We start from the raw sequence: 22,902 nt of genomic DNA on the forward strand, positions 1-22,902 counted from the left end.
GTGTGATCCTAGGCAAATCCTTAATTTCAGCGAGCCTCCTTTTTGTTCATTATTAAAAATGAGAGAAACTTCAAATACGAGAAATCAGAGACCGCTTTTCCAAAAGCTCGTTTGATTTAAGAGAATACAATGTTGTTCCACCTATTGAGGAATCTAGGTCACATTGAGGATGCACATGACCTGTTTTCTTCTTCGATCACTAATAGCATTGTCATGAGGGGCCGGGTCATGAATGTTTCTCAGTTCATGTTTAAAAACTCAATTTAAATTAATACTTTTCAAATAACCTGAGGCACTAGGGTAAACTCTTCAAAATATTAATAGAATACATCACTGAAAGCCTCGCTGTTCGCCATTAAAATGCTGCTGCTGCCTGTTCCATCATAAAAATGCATAACATAAAAATAAATAAAAATTAAGGAAACGGCAGCACCACCCGTGTCGCCGCTGAACGCGGTGCTCCCTTAGTTGACAGCGCCCTTGCTCCGCACTGAACGTGCTACGGTAATGCTCCCCGCTGAGAGCTCAGCAATGCATTTAGGGGCTTATATACAAGTCCCTTGCGCCACTTTTGCGTAATTTTTCCTTTGTTAAAAATGACGCAAAATCGGCGCAAGGGGCTTGTAAATCAGCCCCTTAGTATTTAAAAAAACATTAAAAAAAAGAATAAGCCTCATGGTCCTTTTCGGTCTGTGGCGTGAGAGGGGAGTCGCTTCTCCTGCCCCAAGAAAGGTCTTGCGACGCCCTCTTCTTTCCCACCCCGCCTACTCCTTCTCCGTACGCTGTCCTTAATTAACCGCGCAGCCTGCTTTTCCCAGTGGCACTGCGCTTTTCTATACGTTGCCCTTGAATAACCCCGCGGAGTCTGTTTTTCTCCAAAGTCTTTTCTGAGTCCTGACTTAAATGTCAGCAGGTTTCGACCGATCTAATAGAAATGCCTTAAACTTCCAAGCCACAGAAACAGGACGATGGCGTATCACACACGGAAGAAAACGTACACTTCTGACAAGGTCGCCTGGCTTTTAAAATTACAACAAGATGATACGCATCTAGAGAAAAACACTCTTTTTTTTTTGGTCACGCGGGGACTGTTGTAGCACATGCCTGCTTCTTGTCGTTACTTTGTTTACCAGACAACTAACGATTCGTGGGTAAACCTAAAACGTATATTCTGTCTTTCCAAAATAAATACAATTATTTTAAATAGTTAGACATGTTAGACATTTTATTTTAATCACGGATTTTGTTGTAAAATAAATCGTACACCGTAGGATGCTAAAGTAATTTTTTTGTTGTCAACTTAAAAACTATTTCACATTTCTCAATGGTTGATTACAAATGTTTTGGGTTGTAAATGGTAAGCCTAGTCGACAATGTTTTGTTGTTCGGCATTAGCACCACTAAAAGATGGCAGTCCTGCGTGCGTAGGCTAAGTCGTCTTTCTTCTTGGTCTAGAGAAGTGGGAGGAGTTTTGCTGTGCCTCTCAAAGTTCTCGCTCTAGTCTAGTGTGTGCACACGTGTGTGGGAGTATAGCAGCAGCATGGAGTTTGAGGAGCTGGGCATCAGGGAGGAATGCGGAGTGTTCGGTTGCATCGCCGCCGGAGAGTGGCCAACCCAGCTAGATGTGCCTCATGTCATCACCCTGGGGTTGGTGGGACTTCAGCACAGGTAAAGAGGCATTGCGAGCACACTGCCGGTGGCAGTGGCTTTTTGGAAGACACACGAGGGCGCGTTCTCTATTCTGCATGGAAACAAAGCTTGACATACTACTGGGGCAGTTTGGAGAGAGGCAGAAAGAGCAATCTTTTTTATTTTTCTGTTGATTTGTGTTAAAATAGTTTTTTTGCAACTACAACGCAACTTGGGAAATATAAAAAAAAGTGCTGCTACAAATCTTCCTCAAAACTTTAGGGAGGGGTTCATGTCATTTTGTAAATGCTTCCATGGTCTTAAATAGAAGCAATGATGCTTCCTCACTCTCATCAGCAAATGCAGTAGCTTCTGCGTGTGCAGTGTAGCACCGTGGTTGTGTTTTGCACGTGTAGGGTTATTTGCTGTTGTGAAACTCAATTTTCGCCCCTACATTGCTTTTGAAAATGCAGTAGCCACAGTAAACTTTGTGCAAGGCAAGAAAGACACCTTATGCAGTTTGAAAAAGGCTACTTTAATGAAGCCGGTGTGTATTTCACTGTATACAACCCTGGCACTCGCTTTATTTTTGCCCTACTAAACATTAGTGAAAACCTGCCCATTGGTCCCCTGCCCATAATCGCACCTAATTGCGCCCACCCAACAACTTCTGTTTTACTTGCGTCCTTGCTGCAAGCCACCGGTGCAACACCTTTTAGCCAAAATGATGTCCAACCTATCCATAGCTATTTCACATCTGCCCCAGACTCGCATCCCCCGCTCACCCCCTAGCTGATCACCTGACCAGTAACGTTACAAGACCATCTATGAATGCATCCTCAAACTTCCCATCTGCCTCCCACAGCGCACCTGTTCATCAGTGAAACTCCAGAAATCTCCACTTGTACGCACCTGTCTCATCAAATACAAACCCAATGAATATTAACTAACCCGAACAGGTGACGCACGCCAAGAAACCAATATTTCCCCATAGTTTCCTCAAACATAGGGTGTACGGGTACATCAACGTGGCAACACCTACTCTATGTACGGCTCCGGACACTTGCGTAAAAGGAGGGGGTCCTTTACAGTTCTGCCTTGCCTCTAAATGTCACCTACCGTGGCCCTACCTCCGCCCTTTACCAATGTCACCTACCGTGGCCCTACCTCCGCGCTTTACCAATCCCTGACTTGCCCTAATGGGCCCTTACCACTCGCCCAAATAGCTGGGGGTGTGGAGGGGCACCTAACATCACCCGGCCCCAACTCCATTCTCCACTCTGTACTGACAGATGTATTTTAGATGCAGGAAACACCATATTTGTTATTGCTAATATTTCAGTGTGACATTTTTAAACACCATGGTGGTGCGTTTTTTTTTTTAGGCAGTATCGCCACAGTCTGTTGTATCGCGGGCACATGTTCAATGTACGTGAGTAGTCTATGCTTTCCATGGGTCTTCTTTAAACGTTTGCAGTTTAGGTGCTTTGTGGTGTCGATTTGCCCATTTCATCTTGGCTATCGGTTAGATACACTGATTTGAAGTTTTTATCACTTAACCTAAATCAGGGAGACACCTTCGGACCTTCCCTTTTTTGCAATTTCTTAGCCTTAGTCATTTCCCATATCGCACTTCGACCCCCGATCTGACTTTGCTGGTGTAGCCTATTTTGTTTTAATGCCCATATATGTGCATATTGGCCTAAAGACCTTGTGTTAAGGGTCTGTTGACTTCCATATGACACCACTACAGCCCAAACTTTCTTTTAATATCCTTTGGGCCTGCTCTGTAAGTTTTATGAAGTACCCTGAAATGGGTCTGTATTCATGATGGTTAGACTCTTGGACCCCAAATATGGATTGGTTTATTGGAGCGTTCATCTGTCTTTAAGACCATTCATAATGAAAACCATCCAGATGTTCATGAAAATAGACCCCAAGAAAGTCCATATATTCCGCCTGACTGCTGTCCTCAATATTAACCTTGCAATCACTTGCGAGGATCGCTGCCATTTCTAACCTGTCTTTAAGATTTGGAAGTGTGTGCAAACAGAATGCGAGTATAAGTGACCACGAGGACATAGTGATGAGGATTGCATAACGCCCGTTCCTTGGTTATAGACATGTAAAGTTGTTACTGGCATGCTTGCACATAGCGCATGATAGGATTTTAGTAGGGAACGCTCAGCTCTGTGCAGCATTATATGACAAGGGAAGCCATTACAAAGTCTTGTCTGACATGTGAAACAAGGGAGCATGTGATAAGGTCCAATCATGAGAAACTAGGCGTATCTCCAGAGTACATTCCGCTTGTCTTTAAAGCAGGAAGTTCAACTAGCTGTAAAAAAACCTTGTTACCCATCAGTGCCCTTTTATGTTATTCTTCACAGGATATTTCGGCAGCCCGTGTGGCAGTTTGTATTACTGTGTCTGTATTTCTTTTCTATAGACATAACCGCAAACTCTTGCTGGCAGATAACTTCAGCTAAAATAAACGGTCATCTGATTATCAGGGCGTCAGCGTTGTTGCTCGAAGTTTTCTCTTGTACAGCGTATATTTGCCTGGGAGGCATTATTGCACTCAGCAGAGAGCTTACTATAAAGATGGAATGCCATACTAGAGAAGAAAAGTAAAGCACAATGTTGACCTTTATCTGACAGGCAAACGTCTACCAGCCTAGCATAACGAGGCACTTTATTTTCCACACAAAGAGCACTGTGCAAAAGTTTTCTCCTACATACCCCAGTTGACTTTTATTGTTTCTCTTTCACAGTTTGAGCTAAACGCCTTGATTTACATAAAATGGGAATGCTAGTTTGCTGAGGTTCTAGTAATCAGCTAACCAGATGAATTAGTTACCTTCTGTTAGGCCTTTCCTCCAAGTTCATTGTTAGTTAGTGATTATGTAACAGGATCTTTGTTTGTACTGTTAGAATCTGATACGTTTTAGTCATACTAAATTATGGCACAATAATGGTAATTGGCCAGGGAGTGATCTGCTTTAAAAGCAATGTGACTTTATTAGCATTCAAAAACATATATGCAGTTTGAATGAAGATGAGCACAAAAATCCTGGCACCTTAGGAATCGGGGGGGGGGGTGATAACTGCCCTTCCCCCTAGATTTAAGAAACCTATTCTTTTGATAGAATGATATGCAAGTGTTTTTGGGATTGAGCATATCCACTGCACTCTTATTGGAGCCTTGAAGGTGTGGCTATGTCTTTGACAAACCCTATTATTTTGGTTCCCAGACTCCATTCAGTGTATGTCCTAATGTTATCGCTCTTCTAAGCCATCATATGCCTGCATCTCAGCTCTTACCAGTCACAGTCCAGATTTCTGGTGTTTGAATTACCCAAGAAACCAGGGGCATCAGCTAAGATGTCAGGAAGATATCTGGGCCTTTAACTAGCAATATAAATTGAGAGCAGTAGGTTTTAGGTGAATTATTATTGACCTCTGAAACTTAGCTTCGTCAGGGCTATCCAATGAAAGACTCGCACGAGGCCATGCTCCTAAGGGGACAGGACCTACCGTTCCAGTCTGTCTGATAACAGTTATGTTTTTTTCAGTATACACCATTTGTGTTGGTAGAGATGTGTCACAAGCGGGTCTTCATCAGGACTGTGGAGGAGGAGGCCCTAGGATTTCAAGGACGGTCAAGGCAAATTGATTGGAGGGGTATGGTTATTCTAACAGGATGTCAACTGTGAAATGAATTGCACAGAAGATCAAAGAATGATTCTTTTCTTGGGCTGGTAACACGGAGTCCAGGAAGCAGTGTTTTGTGAGGACTCCGTGTTACCAGCCCAAGAAAACAATCGTTCTTTGATCTTCTGTGCAATTCATTTCACAGTTGACATCCTGTTAGAATAACCATACCCCTCCAATCAATTTGCCTTGACCGCCCTTGAAATCCTAGGGCCTCCTCCTCCACAGTCCTGATGAAGACCCGCTTGTGACACTCCACCAAGCGCCCATAGGGTTGAAACGCAGACGATCTATTGTGGCACAGATTCCAGGACATAGTTGTTACCAACTATTTAATTTGTTTAACTTACTTGTTACTGCATTTTGAATCTGGCCTTTCAAAAAAAAACACATCCCCCCCCCCCTCACCTCACTGCACTATGTATTTATATCACCACTGGGCACCACTATCTCACTATTGTGTATCACTGTATGAATTTGGAGGTATAACATTCTGCAATGTGTTTCTGTTTATCGAATGTTATCAATTCTGATACATAAATCAATGAAAATCCTTGCTCTGTGTTCTTGTTCCTCTTCCCCTTTTGTTCAAGAAATGTTTTTGCTTTCAGAAATGTATTATATGTTATGCTGAAGTAACTACGGCTAAGTACAATACGCATTGTTTCTACCCAAGGGAACCATTGTTCTTTATACGTTAAATACCCAGGTTCCTAGGGACACAGGGTCACCCCATTGTGTTAATATATAATGATGGAAAACAGCACTGAGTCTTTCCTACTCGCATCCAGATGAGCCTCACCACAACGTTCTGAATTGTCTGCAGTCTGTTGGGCAAATATTTGGGAAGTCCTATGTAGAGCGAATTCCCAAAGTCCAGTTGAGATGTTCTTTCTGCCTGTACAATGGCATTCTGGTACTTAACTGGAAGGAGAGCCAAAACCTTGACTGAATTATTAGGACAGTGAATCATCAGGCAGTGGCTTTAGTTATGTTGGCTCAATATCTGGCCAATCCTGGTATTCTCATGACGGGACGGGAACCCATTCTGGGCATGATCCTCCGATTCCATCTCTTTTCGACCCAAGATCTGTTCAGGCTTTGATCTCCACCAGATGGTGATTCTGCCCACCCTGAAACCCTACTTCACTGTGAGTTCCACCTTCTTGATTTTAGTAGTGCTGTCTTGATCGAATTGTCTCACACATCTTCTTCTGGAACTGCGGTCTCTGTATGTCACCTGTGGAGCTTTATAGAAATTAGAGAAGATGCTTTTCTTTGCACAACAGTTGCAGCAGAGCCATATGGGCTTCTCCTGATACTTTAATTGCTCACAAGAAATGGACTATGGGCCTTCCTGATGTCATATTACTCAAGGCCAATACATTCCTCGAACTGTTTACTAACCTTTAGTATGTTTGTATTCTATTGTATATTTTATTTTCCAGTCAATATTTGAGTGATAGAAGGGCTTGATAAAAGTGGTATCAGTTGCCTGGAATGTCTGTCATATTTTTTCCCTCAGCTATGTGACAATTGGTCTGGGGTCACTTACCTTGACTGGCATCATGCACAAAATGGTGGTCCACAAATTGATGTCACTCCATGACGGGGATTAATGACCGTGCTTTGTTTGAGTTGTTTTTCAGCTCAATGAACCTCACTTGTAGTAAAATGGGGATTTCCAGTGATCTATTATCTTTTATGTAGCAGACTCCAGCAGGTTTCCTCATGTACTGAAAGCAATGCAGGTGGATCAGTGCCGTGGAGCACTCCGTAACACGTCCAGCCCCGCAACTCACGTGCTTCATTGGCAATATTTCTTATATTAACTTACCTGTTTAATGGTGAAAGTCCAGAGCTAAATCAGCAGCTATGTGATCCTTGTCATTTATCCTTTGATCATGTTTATTCTCTGAGAGTTTTGACTTTTGGAAGTGTTTGGGGGGCCCTAATCTGTAGGGACCCTTCAAACCGCAGATCTGTTGCTTTTCAAAGATGCCTTTGGAGTGCCCTTAGAATGGAGAAATTGCCAAATTTGTTTTTATCTCCCCTGTAGACTCCAGGAGGTAGCTGCCATTGAAACAATAATTTTAAATGCTGGCGGATGGCAGCCGATTTATAGTTGCACCCTTTGAAGATGTCTTGTTTCATATGACTTTTGTCTGGGGGCGGAGATTGGTGAGGGACACTTACATACTGATTTTTGTAGTCTACACAAACATTACCTGCAGTGCGACAGTAACCGGCACAACTGTGAGAGCAACTGAATTACATTAAAGTGCTTTACAAAAATGACTGGTGCACCCGAGTTTAGGGTTACATAAAAATATTTGCAAACATTTAGTATAAAAGTTTATTCTTCGATTCTTCGATTGAGAGTTTTTGAAGAAGATTCCTTCTGTTTAGGTTGAGTCCTAAAAGTATATACTCTATCAATCTGATATTAGACGCTGTTCAGCAACGGGATTGGATGGTGAATTGCAGGTCTGCTCCTGATTATTTTCATACTATATCAGCTTAGTGTTGGAGTAGGAATGAATCTCATAGACCTTAGGGCAGAGGGTTGTGCTTCAGGTTGTTTAACTCTAATCTTCACCTATCCTAAAAATTTGATTAAATCGCTCTACCCATCTCCATCAGTGTGGTGGTCACAATAAAATTGCTGTTGTATCTAAAGAACTTTGCACAGTAGTGCATACTGGTGACTCAAAATTAGTTCTTGTTACTTTCGACCTTGAGCAGCATTCCACACCTGGGGAAAAGGCTTGGACCAGTATTTTGGCCACAGTGATGTCATCGGCCTGAGCACCTGGATAGACCGCAAGTTGTCCTGAGAACATACACACCAAAAAGAAAAGAAAAAGGCATGAGGGCAACATTGCAGCATTTGAAGGAAATCTTTTTACCTATGTGTATGAAAGGATATCAAGTAGTGAGATGGGTAGCATGAGTTGTCTTGATGTTCTTCCCAACATTCTAGGCTTGACCTACAGCACAAATGACACTGTTACTGAGCAGAAAATGAGGACATATGATTCAAATAAGTGAGTTCCTGCGTCAGCAATCATACAGTCTCTCCTTACATGTCAATTCCATGATGCAAATGTGCTAAATTGGGTATGCGTATCCTGGGATTATCATATCTTGTCACAACCTATTTTAATTTTCGAACTGTGTCAATTTGTTTTTGAATTCTGTGGAGCTTCCTCCACTACAGTAAAAAATCTATTAGGCTGGGCAGCGCTTTGTATAATTAAAAACACCAACATCGTGAGAAATATATGCATATGCACATTTCTGTTGTTTTTCTATATTGCTTCATTTGTGCTACATAACATTTTGAAACAAGCATTTGCTATGCAATAGGTCTCGAATTAGTAAAAGTTTGAGTTTTTGGCGTAGCCAATATTAATGCAACAATACTAGCTCGAATTTTGTTAATGTAGACCTATAGAGTGTAGTGTGGTCAGTGAAGTGGTGTAGTATAGAGTAGAGGAAATTATTATAGAGTGTAGTGGAGTTGAGTAATTTAGCGTGGAGTGGTGTTGAGTAAAGTGGAGGAAAGTTTATAGAGTGGGATTGTGTGTGCTTGAATTATGATAAAATAGAGTATTATTAATTAGGAATGAACGTATGAGAAATATAGGTTGGTGGTACTTCATTTGCTGTACCAATTTATAATGTTTTGTTGTGCAAGGGGACTACTTGTAACTGCTTGTTTAGTTGCCTGTTTAGGCTTTAAGCAGTGCATATATAAAAATAGTATAGTAAGGAATTTTCTGTAAGCAGAAATAGGGAAACATTTTGTACAGCATGCAAAAAACTGGTAATTTAGTTGGAAAGATAGCTGTTTATAACATTTGAAGTGTATAAAGGCACATAAAAGGAAAAAGTTGGTAAGCAATGTTGCGCAAGCAGAAACTGTAGTGTAATGTGTACAGTATAAGGTTATTGCCAGCCCCCTGGTAAAACAGAGTGTTTGTAGGGTGATAGGGGGCCTTGGGGCAGCCTATTTAAGATATAGTAGAGCTAAAAAATACATGGGGAACAATAATAAAAAAAGGTGTAAAAAGTTGTGTATGGGCATATAAGATGGTAAGGCGCTATTGTATGCTAAAAAGATAAAAATAAGCATATGGAAGAGGGGAAAAAATTAAAGGGCATTTGTGTGGGTATTTAATAATGGAGATGGGCTGGCATTTAATACAAAAAAATAGAAGGGGCTTGTTGGAGAGAGGGAGCACCAAGGAAAAAGCAAATAGTAGTGGCATGTAGGTAAAGCAGAAGGGGCCTTAGAGAAAGAAGGGTATGTAGTTAAATCAGTATGGGTTTAGAAATAAGGAGGTAGACTGACTGACTGACTGAGGGAGGGAGAGAGAGAACGAGCAAGTAGCAGTTGGGTAATAGTAAGGTAGTATTGTGGGCGAATTGGATGTTGTATTATTAAAAAAAAAAAAAACAGGAGGGGCCTGATGGAGAAAGTATAGGTTAGGAGCGTGAAAAATGCAAAGGAAATAGTAGTGGCATGTAGTTCAAGCAGAAGGGACTTAAGAAATAGGGCGGGATGAAGCAGGAGGTGTGGCATGGCAAAGTGGTAGTTTGTGGTAATGTGGGCAAAAGTATATGAGGAACAATAAAAAGGAGTGCAAAAGGGGATGTGTATGGGTATATAAGATAGTAAAGCAGTATTGTATGCTAAAAATGGAAAAAAATAAGCGTATGGATGAGGGGAATCATGGAAAGGGAAGTTGTGTGGGTATTTAATAATGCAAATGATTTTGCATTTAATTAAAAAGTGTTTTTTTGTGTTGTGCCACAGTCATTATCATCTTCTGAGCTGCCCAGTCTGCCCTGGTACAGCTGTTAACTGTACATCACACAGCAGTGTGTTTTCTTACTGACAGTAAGCTGTGTTAGTAGTTGCTTGCACTAACTTATTTTTGGTCAGGTGACTGGGAGCCATTGTGGAGCTTGCTAACACAACTTTTCAGTGCGCCAAGCCTGTTGTGTAGCTTTGTGTGACCGGCTGCGAGGTAGGTTGATGGCACTTTGCAAGTAGTGGGCAGCATGCAGGACCAGGGCGCACTACAAAGTAATACAGGTTGTGGCTTATGATGTGACTCGTATTGGAGTTCCTTGTTGTTTAATTTCTGATATTTATGTTTCCCCAATTTTCACTGCTTGAGTTTGCTTACGAGAAAGTGTCACTGATAGTCCTTGAAATATCCCCGATAATTACACTTAAATTAAGAAGATGTCACACATAGCAATCCGATACCTTGGTAGCTATGTAGCTGAACCATAACATATAAATTAGGGATGGCACAGAGCTAGGGAGCGAGCGAGCAGGAAGTGTGATGATGCCGTGCGCAGGACACGTGTGTGTGTGTGTGTGTGTGTGTGTGTGTGTGTGTGTATATATATCTAAAAGGTATCCCAGGAGGGGTGCATATTTTTGCGTGTTTTTAGTGTTTAACCCTGCTGTACGTGTGTGAGGAAGAAGGAGGGGGTGTGTTAATGTGCCACGTGCCGTACGCGTGCACATGTCCTGTCCTCTGAGTTTTGCTAACGGAGTTGTGTGCACAGCTACTGTTTGTACGTGTGCATATATTTGGGGCGGGTGGCGAGAAGCTGAACAGCTTTGGAGTAGCAGTTTAAACGGTAAGTCCTTGGTAAAGCATTATGAGTAAGTTTGTGACACGTGGCGTGCAGAGGTTTGGGGCTTGCGTTAATGCGCAGTGGAGTTTTTAGTTTTGGCGGCTGGATAAGCGGTGTTGCTGAGTGTTTATAGGGAAGTGGCGTCAGTTAGGGCGGCGGCTTGGAGTGTGTAAGTGAGGTTGCAGTTTTTACTTGTGAACGTCGCTACTTTGAACATAGTCGCTTGCTTTGGCAGTAGATCGCAAATGTGAGCTAAAAATTAGAAGGAACGGTGAGTTTGCTTTATTGTTTTAACACTTGCGGCATGGGACAGCTTGATAATGGCTGTGCCAGGGACTGAGAGCAAGGAGAAGGTAGGGATTGAAAGTAGAATGGGCTCTAGAGAGAAGGAGGGAGGGAGGGAGGGAGGAAGCAAGCAGAAGGTGCGTTATAGTAAGGTGGTATTTTGTGGTAATGCCGATAAAATGATGCGGGCAACAATAAAACAAGTGTAAAAAGGCATGTGTATGGAGATATAAGAATGCAGAAGGGGCGGCAATATTATAAAAACAGTAGGCGATGTGCGATTACAGGGTATGAGCAAATAATGATGAAAAGTGCAATATATAATAAAAGCAAACGAGGCCTGAAACACAGAAAACCTGTATTGCGCAAGACAGAGTAAATAACAGCGGCATGCGATAAAAGCAAAAGGGAGGTATAGAGACATGGAGGGAGGACACGAGCAAGTATCAGTTTGGTGATAGTAAGGCGTTATTGTGTAGAAATGGGACGGTGTATAATTAAAAAAACTGCGTAGGGGCTTGATGGTATGAGTAAAGGAAGGAGTGCACAATGTAGTTAAAGCAGAACGTGCCTTAAAAGGAGGGAGGGAGGGAGGGAGCGAGTAAAAGGAGCAGCAGGGAGATAGCGAGCGAGCATGACGTAGTGCATGACGTAGTACAAGACGCGCGCACATCTTCTGTCCACTGACTTATGCTAACGCCGCTGTACGCTTGGATGCAAGTAGCAGTTTGGTACTAGTAGGCATTGTGTGGAAATGGGACGGTGTATAATTATAAAAACTACGTAGTGGCCTGATGGTATGAGGAAAGGAAGGAGCGCGTAATGTAATTAAAGCAGAATGTGCCTTAAAAGGAGGGAGCGAGTAAAAGGAGCGGCACTGAGATAGCGAGCGAGCAGAACGTATTAGAAGAGGTATTACAACACGCATATACTTCTGCTGTCCTGTAAGTTATGCTAACGCCGCTGTACGCGTGGGAGCAAGCAAGAAGGAGGCATGCTAACGTGCCGCGAGCCGTACGCGTGCACATCTCCTGTCCTCCAAGTTCTGCTGATGGCGCCATATGCGTGCACGGCTGCTGTGCTTTCTACGCGTGCACATGTCCTGTCCCCCTTCCAACCCAAGTCAACAATAGATCTTGCCGATAGCGAGCAGCGCAAACGCTACGTCGCTAGGCGAGACCTAAAAAGTATAATGTCAGTGCAAAGATTTAGCTGTAAATATAAAAGGCTTTCAGTGATCAGACAAACAAAGCAGGAGCTGAAGACTGCATTTTTCAGAGAAGCAAGGCCTGTTCTGCTTCCGTGGAACAGGTCAAAGGTTCAAGTATAAACCTTTTTAACATGATCCATAGGAGGTTTCACATTGTTAACATAACTAAAATCCACTGAAGCAGGTAAAGGAGTATGCATTTGAGCTGCAGAAATTGGCCATGGGCGTTTACGAATAGCCTTCTGGCTGGTACTAAACCCCCAAGGTCCTGCTGAACCCCTGCTATCTAGCTCTTCTGATCCTTGTAGAAGTGGGAGCCCTCTAACACCTGAAAGAGCCCCAAAACGCAGACAAGAGCTGTGAAGCCTGCTTTGCCTCTCACCAGGAGTCTTGAGGATGGCAGCTGAAGTGACCATGACTACTTGCGTTCAAGATCACCATCTGAACCCCATAAAGTCCTCCACAGAGACTGAGATGGGCTCCTCATAGCTAGATAGCTATTATTATGTTTCAGTGAATAGGATGAGTACTGTGGGAAGAAGGCCTGGTATCATACCTACCACACCAGTTACAGGTGTGCGGGTATGATTCCACAATGTTTGACACCAAACATGATGGGGTTCCTTTCATCCGTTTTAGAGTTGGTCATCACGCAGTCGCATAATGCCACTCTGTCATAAATGGCTTCAGCACTAACAACCCGGGAGAATGGATGCTGCAGGGGTGTCCTGCTCATGCAGTGGCACCCTCTCACTTAGAACCAAGCACCCTGCCTTCAGGATTGCCAAGGCCTGCTATAGGAGTGACTTATAGGTTTTAAGTGTAGTGACCCTTAGATATAGTAAATCTATATCTTAGGTAAGTGGTGCATGGACCAACGTACAGAGGCTGCAATGGCAGGCCTGTAGATCCATTTTGCATGGACACTCATGGGTGGCATAATACATGCTTCAGCCCATGGGAGGCCTTTGTGGTACCATATACTAGGGCCTGACAAGGGTACCTCAGTATCCAATCTGGAGTATACCTAAGTACATGACGTAACATTGTAGGGAGAAAGCAGATAGACTGTGGTCCTGATTAGCAGGATCCCAGGCAGACTAGTCAAACAGTATAACACGAAGCAACAAGCATTGGCATAGCCAATAGGTCTCGCTTTTGGGACCTTTTTATAAGTATTTAGTTATGCAGCACAATATCCTTGGTGCAGCAACATCAACTGTTGCATGGCTAAGCACTTATAAGGTCCCAAAGGCGACACCTATTGGCTATACCAATGTTTTCTTTTTAATGAAGTGGCCTCTGTGCTAACTCTTGTGACTGGTGCTTTTTTATATGCAGTCTCGTCCGTTCCACTCTAAAGGCTCCCAAACTGGGCTCGCAAACTGCTGGGTCAGCAGAAAAAAATAATGCAGGTAAAGAAAAAAGAAGAGCTAAGTGGCACAGGTTTACAAAGGAAGTCAGAGTACAACTACCCCAAAAAAGGATTTTTACGTGAGATACAGCTACACTTTTGAAAATATTCGCATGTAACGCAATAATTAAAAACTCCCCCTCTTTTACTAAGCATATGATTTTGCAGTGTGTTTCAGAGATCTTTCGGTAGCAAACTCGGCTGTCTCTTCAAGCACATAAACAAAACTTAAGTGCAAGACCCAGCACATCACCCAGATACAGGCTATGGCGGTCTACCAAGGTTACTGAAGGAATGGGGATCTAATCTGGGCATGTCTTAAGAAAAAGGGTGTTGCAACCGATGCCAAACAGGAAAACATGTAGCTTGACAATCGGGCAGGAGCTAGAAGAATGGGCGGAACATTGGTATAAATGTTGTGTGCACCTGCAGTCGAGCGCCTAGGTTGCAGAATGAACACAGTCAGCTGCCGGGATCCTCCCTCCCAGGGAAGTTGGTACATCCCACTGTAACTTTGGGACGATAAATAGTGAGGGCGGCTGGGGCTGTGCGGAATTGTTGCTCGAAGGGTGTGAGCCTCGGTCATTGCGCTTAGGAATCTGCCACTGCTCAAAAGACGTGCATGATGGACCAGACAGAAGTGATAAAGCCGCAAACTCTGCAAGATCTGATTCAGATTCTGCACAAGATATTTTCCAGTGACAAAATCAACGTTGAAGAGGTGCAGACAATAATAGAATCTTACGAGAGCAACCCACTGGACTGGAGGTAGTTTGCAAAGTTTGACCAATACAGGTAACTGGCTCGAATTCTCTTGCAGAACACATCGTAGCGCAGCGCGTTATTCGCACGTCCTCACGTGCATACACCAAAGTCTGATTCGGAGACAACCGTATGCGTTGTATTTAATGGCACAGGAAGCACAGTCTGCGATGGATTAGTAAACCACTAAATTCCCCGGGAAAAATATATCCAGAGAAAAATGACTGAAGCCAAAAAATACGTAAAAAGGAATATACCTGCGTGTGCGTCATAACTATAGCTCTGCATGTCGCTCCTTTAATTTAAATAGGGGAGTGGTTTAGCTAGTTTCACTTTTGGACTAGAAATTAAGGGTGTTCAAGTGGACTCGTACACTTTGTTTTAAAACTTCTTAACTGAGGTGCTGCCTGTATCTACGGCAGCTGTTTGCTCGCTGCTTTCATGGGTTACTGAAAGATTGAGAGAAATTGTGGGTGGTGGCGGGAACAAAAGTGCCTGGTGGGGGAGGGAAGCTTCGGTAGTAACTGAGCTTGCCTATTACAGAGAAGGGCACAAACCCCACCATTACAAAAGGGGAGTCCTACTTTGCATATTCTTATTCACGTGATCTATAACATGCTTTTCATAGCCTCAAGAAAAACATCGACTTGTATGCACAAGCATCTAATGAAATGCAAACTACCTAGAAAAAAACTGCCTGTTTCAAAGTTACAGCTCAACGCATTGCAAGCTATCCTGTTCTGCTGATCATCGTTCAGTCTAACACTCTATGCAGAGCCAGTGAAATACACGAACGAAAGCACTGAGAAAAAGAAATAAAGCTACATTCCAATATATACGCCTGACCCTGTCGTCTCGGGATTGACTCCCTCAGTATTTGTAGGCCGCCCACCCACAGCCCCTAAATAGAATCATGCCGCGTTTCTTTCGGCCCACCGCTGTAGAGGGCATATTCTTTTCAAAAAGATAATACATTCTTAAAACAATTAAATTTTACGAATTTTCAGTGGACAGAGGCCCCCCCTTGGGGGGAATGCAGCATGTGCGTAATCACATCTGTTTAAAAACAAAAATAGAAATGGTTTCTAAGAAAACAGAGCGCTTCTCTGGCAAACATTTCTAGCAGTGCGCGGCGCTGTGAGTTTGACATTCGCTGCAAGCAGCAGTGGGAAAGAAAAAGGCGCTGCGCCATGAGCGTGAATACTTACTAAATGGGTATCATCGAGGTGTGTTGTAAAGAAATATATGCACGTGTAGATTCGGAAGCCTGCAGCCGTAGAGCCCACCTTCACCAAGGAACTGGCCTCTCTAGAGACCTCCATTTAAAGCCCTCCAGGGACGCGAACAGCACTCACGGTATTAATTAGAAGTACCCGATGGCGACACGTACAACTAGCAGATCTTGCCTCCGCTAAGTGTCGATGTTTTAAGAACGTTTACATGTATCTATAAATATGTAAATGTGTTCGCGCGCAAAAAGGAAATAAAAAAAAGAGCACAAAGCACGCGAGTGGTGCGCGCGCAGCCGCGGTGAAAGTGATCGCGCTCCAGATGGCGCCTCGGGTGCTGAAAGATGGCGGCTGCGCGCGTGCACGTAACCGCAAGCGCTAGGCCAGCAAAAGCGTGTGGTAGCCCTTTTAAAAGCCCACTAACTAAATGTCTCGCAGAGCAGCGCATGTGTTGGCTCAGGCGAGACCTAAAAAGTAGGGGTAACCATAAGAAGCAGATCCTACTTTCCTACAATTATCCTGCCTAGTAATTACATCCCTGATTGCACTAGTGTTTCCTTTCATCTTGCCATGTGAGGTGATCTAGCTGGCTATCCATTTAGCAGGATCCAGTGCCTCTCATTGTCTTCATGAGCTTTGCGTGTCTTTTGGTCCCAAACGTCTTGTACTCGCATAAAAATTTCAGCATTGAATGCATGTGTGTATGTACCTTTTTTTAATTTTTGTATCTCTAACGGTTTGCAGTTGCCCTCATAATCATTAGATCATTTACAATATATCCAAAAGATCGTAGTTTGTGTTTTATTTGATTTACAGAAATTTTACCCCGTTTCGTACAACCGTAAACCAATCCATTGGCTTCCTATTAGGAAAAGATTATATTTAAACCATTTGCCTCATGCTGTTTGCCTGTTACACCCCCAAGTCTAACCATTGGTTTTCTAGGCCTCTCTTTCTAATCTTCAGATACCAGGCAAAACATGTGTTTTGTGTCTTCTTGATCCCCAAGTTTGTATTGGCCAGATGGAACTGGAGAGCTTTCAGCGTTCAAGCAAGAACCGTGTACTGCTCCCTACCACTGCAGTTTAAATTTTGAATCTGACCATTTGCAGTTTAGAAAAACATATCCTGACTCTTTAAGATGAGCTTGCCAGCACTTTTTTCATCCTTCCCTCCTAACGCTACACTTACAGTGAGTGACAAGAATCTTATTGGTTTTATTTTGCAGTTTAACAAATAACCTAAAACTTATTATAACCCACAGCACTAGCTGGGAAGACAGCCCTAGTCTTCTACACATATCCATTGATTGCATGTATCAAGATCCGAGTACAATGGAATTTACCAGCAGGCACCTTGGTCAAAGTTCCTGTATAATCACAGGTCTAACAGTAAAAAAAATGTTTTCTTCTTGAATCCCTGCGCATATCTTTACCCTCCACATCATGTAGATTATGGCTTCCCTCCGCCTGGTAGACCTGTTGTATGTGCATTCTTTGTCTTAAAGTTTTTTATCATACTTGAAAACTTGCTTTTATATTACTGAAATACACAGATAAAGTGAACTTCTTGTTCGAAAGCTAAGCCAAAGAACACAGAAATTTGCCCGCAAGTGAATGCTATACAAACCGTAAATTGTGCACTGCCAGCCACTCCTTTATGAAATTACCGACAACATAATTAAAGTAAATGTGATGTATTTGATGGTATCCCTGTTGCCAATGCATTATTAAAAAGTTTCAGGATGATAAAGATATATACATACCAAACATTTTGGCACAGTTTGAGAGCCTTGATTATTTCCAACAAACCACTACAGCTGTCATATGTGAAAATTATGTTGGAAGTGCTTTGTTTTGACTTTCACCCCAGCCACCCTTCTGTTTTTTTTCTCTCCAATTCTTTATTGAGTTTTCAGATATAAAAGAAAGGTAACTGCAATAAACAAAACAATATATATGCATTACAAGAACAAAGAGAGTGAAGCACTTGTATAGTAATAATCATAAATGGATACAAGAAATAAGAGAATCTACATGCACAATTTTTCGTGATGATTCATACAGACCTCTTCAATTATGATACAAATAATGTAACACTCCAAAACATAAATATGCTTCACGTTCCCAGAAAATGGCCCCATATACAGTAAAAATTGGGCAAATTATCATTCCGTTTATATATCATATTCTCCAAATATGCTACTTCAAACCTAACCAGGCCTCTCAAAATCATAAAAATGTTACTAAACCTGTAGGTCTAGTGACTTAAATAATGTACTTGACCTATTTGTAACGCTCTTGACCCATAAACTGTTATCGCATGATGTGACTGTGGGCAAATAAATTAATTGAGCCGCGATTTTCTTCATTATCATATGAGAGGACCTTCAAATGTGCAAGTTCAGCATGACTGCTGTAAAAAAAAAAAAAAAAAACACTTTCTTTTCATATATAATAAAAATGTAGCCACTTCTAGGACACACATGACCCCTGTCTTGCCTCTTAGTTCATTAACGGCATTTACATCCGGGTGGGGCCAGGAGTTTTTGTCAAATTATGTTTAAAAACTATCACTTTTATTTAATATATAACTAAAGCATAAAGTGGTAACACACTGTCATTTGTAATCGGCTATTTTACATTGAAATGGCCATACACTTTCCCACTGACATGCGGGTTTAGTGATAAAACTACATGGTGTACAAACAATGTTTGTAAATAGTTTCTGCAAATATGTGCAAGTTGCACATCACCCAGTAAAGTGTTCAGTTTTTTTTTGCTCCTGCTTAACTCTGTTTGCATCACACTTATTAATTACAAAAAAATTTGCTTTTGTAATTCCTGATATATTTTGAAATATTTCTAATATTTATTTACAGGCAATTTATTTAAATGTTAGAGGTTTTTGTTAAGGGAGCTGTCTGAAGATGTCCCTTATTTTCCTCCTACTCTACTTTGAGAGAGAAAAATAAACCTCATTTTCGAAACGGCAATTAGTTAAAACACAAACTGACATTTGACCTCTTTCCTTAAACAGACAGCAAATGTGTCCAGATAAAAAACAGATTTAATGGCATCTTTATTGCTCATTCACTTTCTGAATGAACAGAGCACCTGTTCCATTCCAGCCTGAGTTTATATGCCAGATGGGGTTAGCAGGTGCTAAAAATAGCTTGACCTAATAAAATGTTACTGGTTATTGCGAGTGGATTTTTCTGTCAGAAGGGCATCTGATTTCCAAAAATGATGTATATTGATTTTAACTAAACTTAGAAAGTATGTGTAGAAATATTGTAATTATGCATCAGACCTGTTATATCATGTAGTAATGATAATCGAGGATTAAGAGAAGTGAAAAGGTGAGTATGATCTTTAAATAACTTTCAATTTGTGACCAGAAAGAATAGTTTCTAGAACATTCCCATAATACATGAACTACATCACAATCTTGACATCCCCAGCATATAGAATTGGGACTAAGTTAAACCTTGTAAGTTTAGCGGGAGACAAGTGCCATTGATGTAATAATTAAAAATAGTTAAATTTCAGACATGAATTACGAAGACCTTTGTTATCATTTTCCAGTAATGGAATCCATTCCTCGTCATGTTCAATCGGGAAAACCCACCAGCATCTCAAATTATCAGATGTTTCAGTGGAAAAGAAATTTCCTATTATAGAATGTATACCTGAAACTGTACCCTTGAAATTCTTCTTAGTATGAATATATTGTGCAATTGGGAAATGAAGGCTCATGTCCTGGGACGTGACCGAGGCAGAACTTAATTGAGGAAAATTATTGACCTGTGACCATGGAAGATTGAGCTCCTCCTGCAATACTGCAAAATGATTTTAGCAAATTTTGTTACGTAAACATATTGGAGATCGTATTTTATGTTTCCGCCATATATGCCAATTGAGTTCTTTCGCCATAGACTTAATATCAGCATTATTCCACAACAGGGCCTGAGATTATAATCCAGTATGAGATTTTATAGCTTTATGTACTTTTTGCAATGTAATCTGGGAAGAGTGTATAATGGGGTTGGGGGATTTAATAAAACTGGGACTTTTAGTGTAATAAAAAGCAAGAGGAGTATTGTTTTCAAATAAAGACTGTCCAAGTTTAATCCAAAATGGAATATTCTGGTATGTTGAAAGCATATAAACAGAACAGAGGTGAGGCAACTGTTGAACTATAGAGTGATTTTTCTAGATGAGGAAGGTGTAAACAACCTTTCAATGAAGACGAAAGTAACTTAGAACCACTTAACCAATGTCCATTACCCCACCCCACAACCCCCTCCCCCAACAAAACCTGATACCGTGGAAGACACTGTCTTTAAAAAAAAAAAAAATTTTAATTAATGAAATCGTGCAGGATATTTATTTAAATGTTGGACTTGTGTTAATTTTTATAATTTGTTACCCCGTAGTGATAGGTTTGAGAGAGACTAGCCTTGAAAATCTCTTTTCACCTTATCGATATTCGGATTTAAATTGTCCGTCATATTTGTTAGACCAGGATTGAGAGGTATCCTGAGATATTTAAGTTGAGAGCATTTCTATTTATAAGGAAGGATACCATTAGAGGCCATAATATTGGCATTAGTCTTTGGTAAAACTTCACATTTGGACCTATTAATTTTGAAAAGGAAGAGAAAGTATTTAAAAGAGAACTAAAGATGTGTTCTCATTGGCTGTTGTACTTTTGAAGGCAAATAAGCAAGGCTGCCCCAGAGTCCCAATAACTGTTCCTTTTTGGCCATTTTTAAGCACCTTGGTCGGTTCGTGGTCATGCTTGAGCACGAGGGAAAGGCAGTGAGGTGAGTGCTCTTGCTGCCAACTAAGCGAGACTGAGGCTACTCCAGAGACTCCATAACATTTACTATTTTGGGATTGCGTCCCACATACAGTTAGTTGCCTTGCATCCCAACTATCTACTGAGATTCACTCTTTGTTTGAAGTGAATGTTTTCGGTAAAGAAAGAGGAATATCTTTCTTGCTTTCAAGCGCAGTGGACCCCTATGACGTTAGGCATGCACTTCCATGAGGCAAAAGTCCATAAATACAGCTTGAGGTATTTAGTGTATTTAAGTAGTTTTAGGCACAATGGGGGAAAAACTACTAAGAAAAAAAACTGGGAATTGCCTAGTAACGGGGCAGCGACTAGTGGTTGTGGAAGAAGCAGGAGCAAAAGAAGATAGGCAGGATTGCCCTGCAGTTACGCTAGACATTATGCATGCTATAGCTTCTTCGTGAGAAGTATTAGAGAGGAGGTTTGATGCTCTGGTGACAGATATGGGGCTGTTAAGAGAAGACTATTGTCGTCTGGTGGAGAGGGCCACAAGTACAGAAAGCTCTCTAAGCGAAATCACCCAGGAAATAGGTGAAAAGCAAAAGCAACAAATTTTACTAGAAAAGAAAGTAAAGATACTGGATGCACGGGTGGAGGATGCATAAAATGGGGCCAAAAGAAATAATAATCACATTACACGGATGCTAGATGAGGGGGGGGGGGGGTCAGTGGCGGCTGTAGGGGTATGACTTCTTTTATGGAAACCTAGTTGAGGGAGGTTGTGGCTCTGGCAGGGCTCTCAAAGAATTATGCACTGAAAAGAACAAACCGGGTGCCGGGACGTCTGCAACAACCCGGAGAGCAGGCAAGTCAGTGATTGTCAAATTGCTATATTCTAAAGACCTGGAACATATCTTAGCACAGGCACGTACAAAGGGTGATATCTTTGAACAGGATCAGAGAGCAATGATATTCTATGATTTTTCGAGGGAAGTACAAAAACAAAGGGCCTCTTTCACAGAGACAAGAAGCAACTTTGTGATAGGGGATTACATATGCAATGTTATTTCCTGCTAAAATACGTGTCGCATATGGCCTTGAGACACTGTTTTCACTTCGCCCTAGTTGATTTCAGAGTGGATAGACAGACCAGCTCCCCCAGAGGAAGGGTGCACCGCTCAAGAACAATAAGCAAACAGATAAACGGCCTGATGGTGAGGGAAGGAGGGGTGGAGGTGCAGACCTCTCTAGGCTCGTCAGGAGTAAAAATTACTTGTTAGAGAGGTGATGAGTCGTAGAGGAACTTCAAAACAATTCCTTACACAAAATACTGGTAAGGGAACGGAAACAGATTGATCTAGCACATTTAGTTGAGTCTGGAATGAATCTGCCACATGTCACACCAGGCACTTCTGATGATATGATAAAACAAGCATTTTCAATGCAATAGGTCTCGCATTAATGAGTTTGAGCTATTGGCATTGTAAAATTACAATGCCTTTTATTTAGGTTTTGGTTTTAAAACAAATAAAAGGCATTGTCATTTACAATGTCAGTAGCATAAACTTGCATAAAAGCATTGTGCGTCATGCAGCAGTGTGCGGCGTGCAGCAGTGTTTCGTGTAGCAGCGTTGATGAATACAGGCCCCAGCTAGGCCCGCAGGACACAAGGGTTCGCTCTCCTGTAAAGGAATCTATAAGGAAGTTGGCACGGAAACTGCAAAGTACAAAGACACAGTTTATTAACCCTTAAGGGTGGTCCTACAATCCATACAATACCCTTCAGTATTGCATAGAGTAGCACAAAGAACTTGCATACACTGTCCCCTTTTATACACAACAGAGGGGCTCATAAGTGGGAGGATACGACATGAGACGAAGAATGTTACCTTTTATGGACATTTGCAATACAAGATCGATATGTGGGCGGAGCTGGCATACTCCTTAAGCCCGCGAAAACATGGTCAAGCAAGGACTAACTGATAACAGATGTGGTCAAGTCTGGGCATGCGCCAGACGGACAAAGGAACTATTTATAGACTGTTACTAGGCAGATTACAAGAGCAACTAACACAAAGATAAGACTCTTCTCGTGCTGAGCACGTGGAGACATGACAATACAAAATGGAGTCCAGACTTCAGTCAACATAACAAAAGGGGCATGTGTAAAGCAGAAGAATTCATGTCTTTAGTAAATG

The 22,902-nt window shown here is 41.8% G+C and overlaps 1 protein-coding gene across 1 annotated transcript in view; it reads left to right on the forward strand.

Moving 5' to 3' along the window:
• Window positions 1-1,489: 1,489 nt before the first annotated feature.
• The window catches only part of PPAT (phosphoribosyl pyrophosphate amidotransferase), a 374,190-nt gene continuing 352,777 nt past the window's right edge, over window positions 1,490-22,902 (forward strand). Inside the window, exon 1 of the mRNA XM_085642045.1 lies at window positions 1,490-1,668. Within this exon, the coding sequence (XP_085498171.1) occupies window positions 1,541-1,668 (128 nt within the window). The 5' untranslated portion in view covers window positions 1,490-1,540. The remainder of the gene's footprint in view (window positions 1,669-22,902) is intronic.

This window comes from Triturus cristatus, chromosome 2_2 (assembly GCF_964204655.1).
Source record: "Triturus cristatus chromosome 2_2, aTriCri1.1, whole genome shotgun sequence".
Taxonomy (NCBI): Eukaryota; Metazoa; Chordata; class Amphibia; order Caudata; family Salamandridae; genus Triturus; species Triturus cristatus.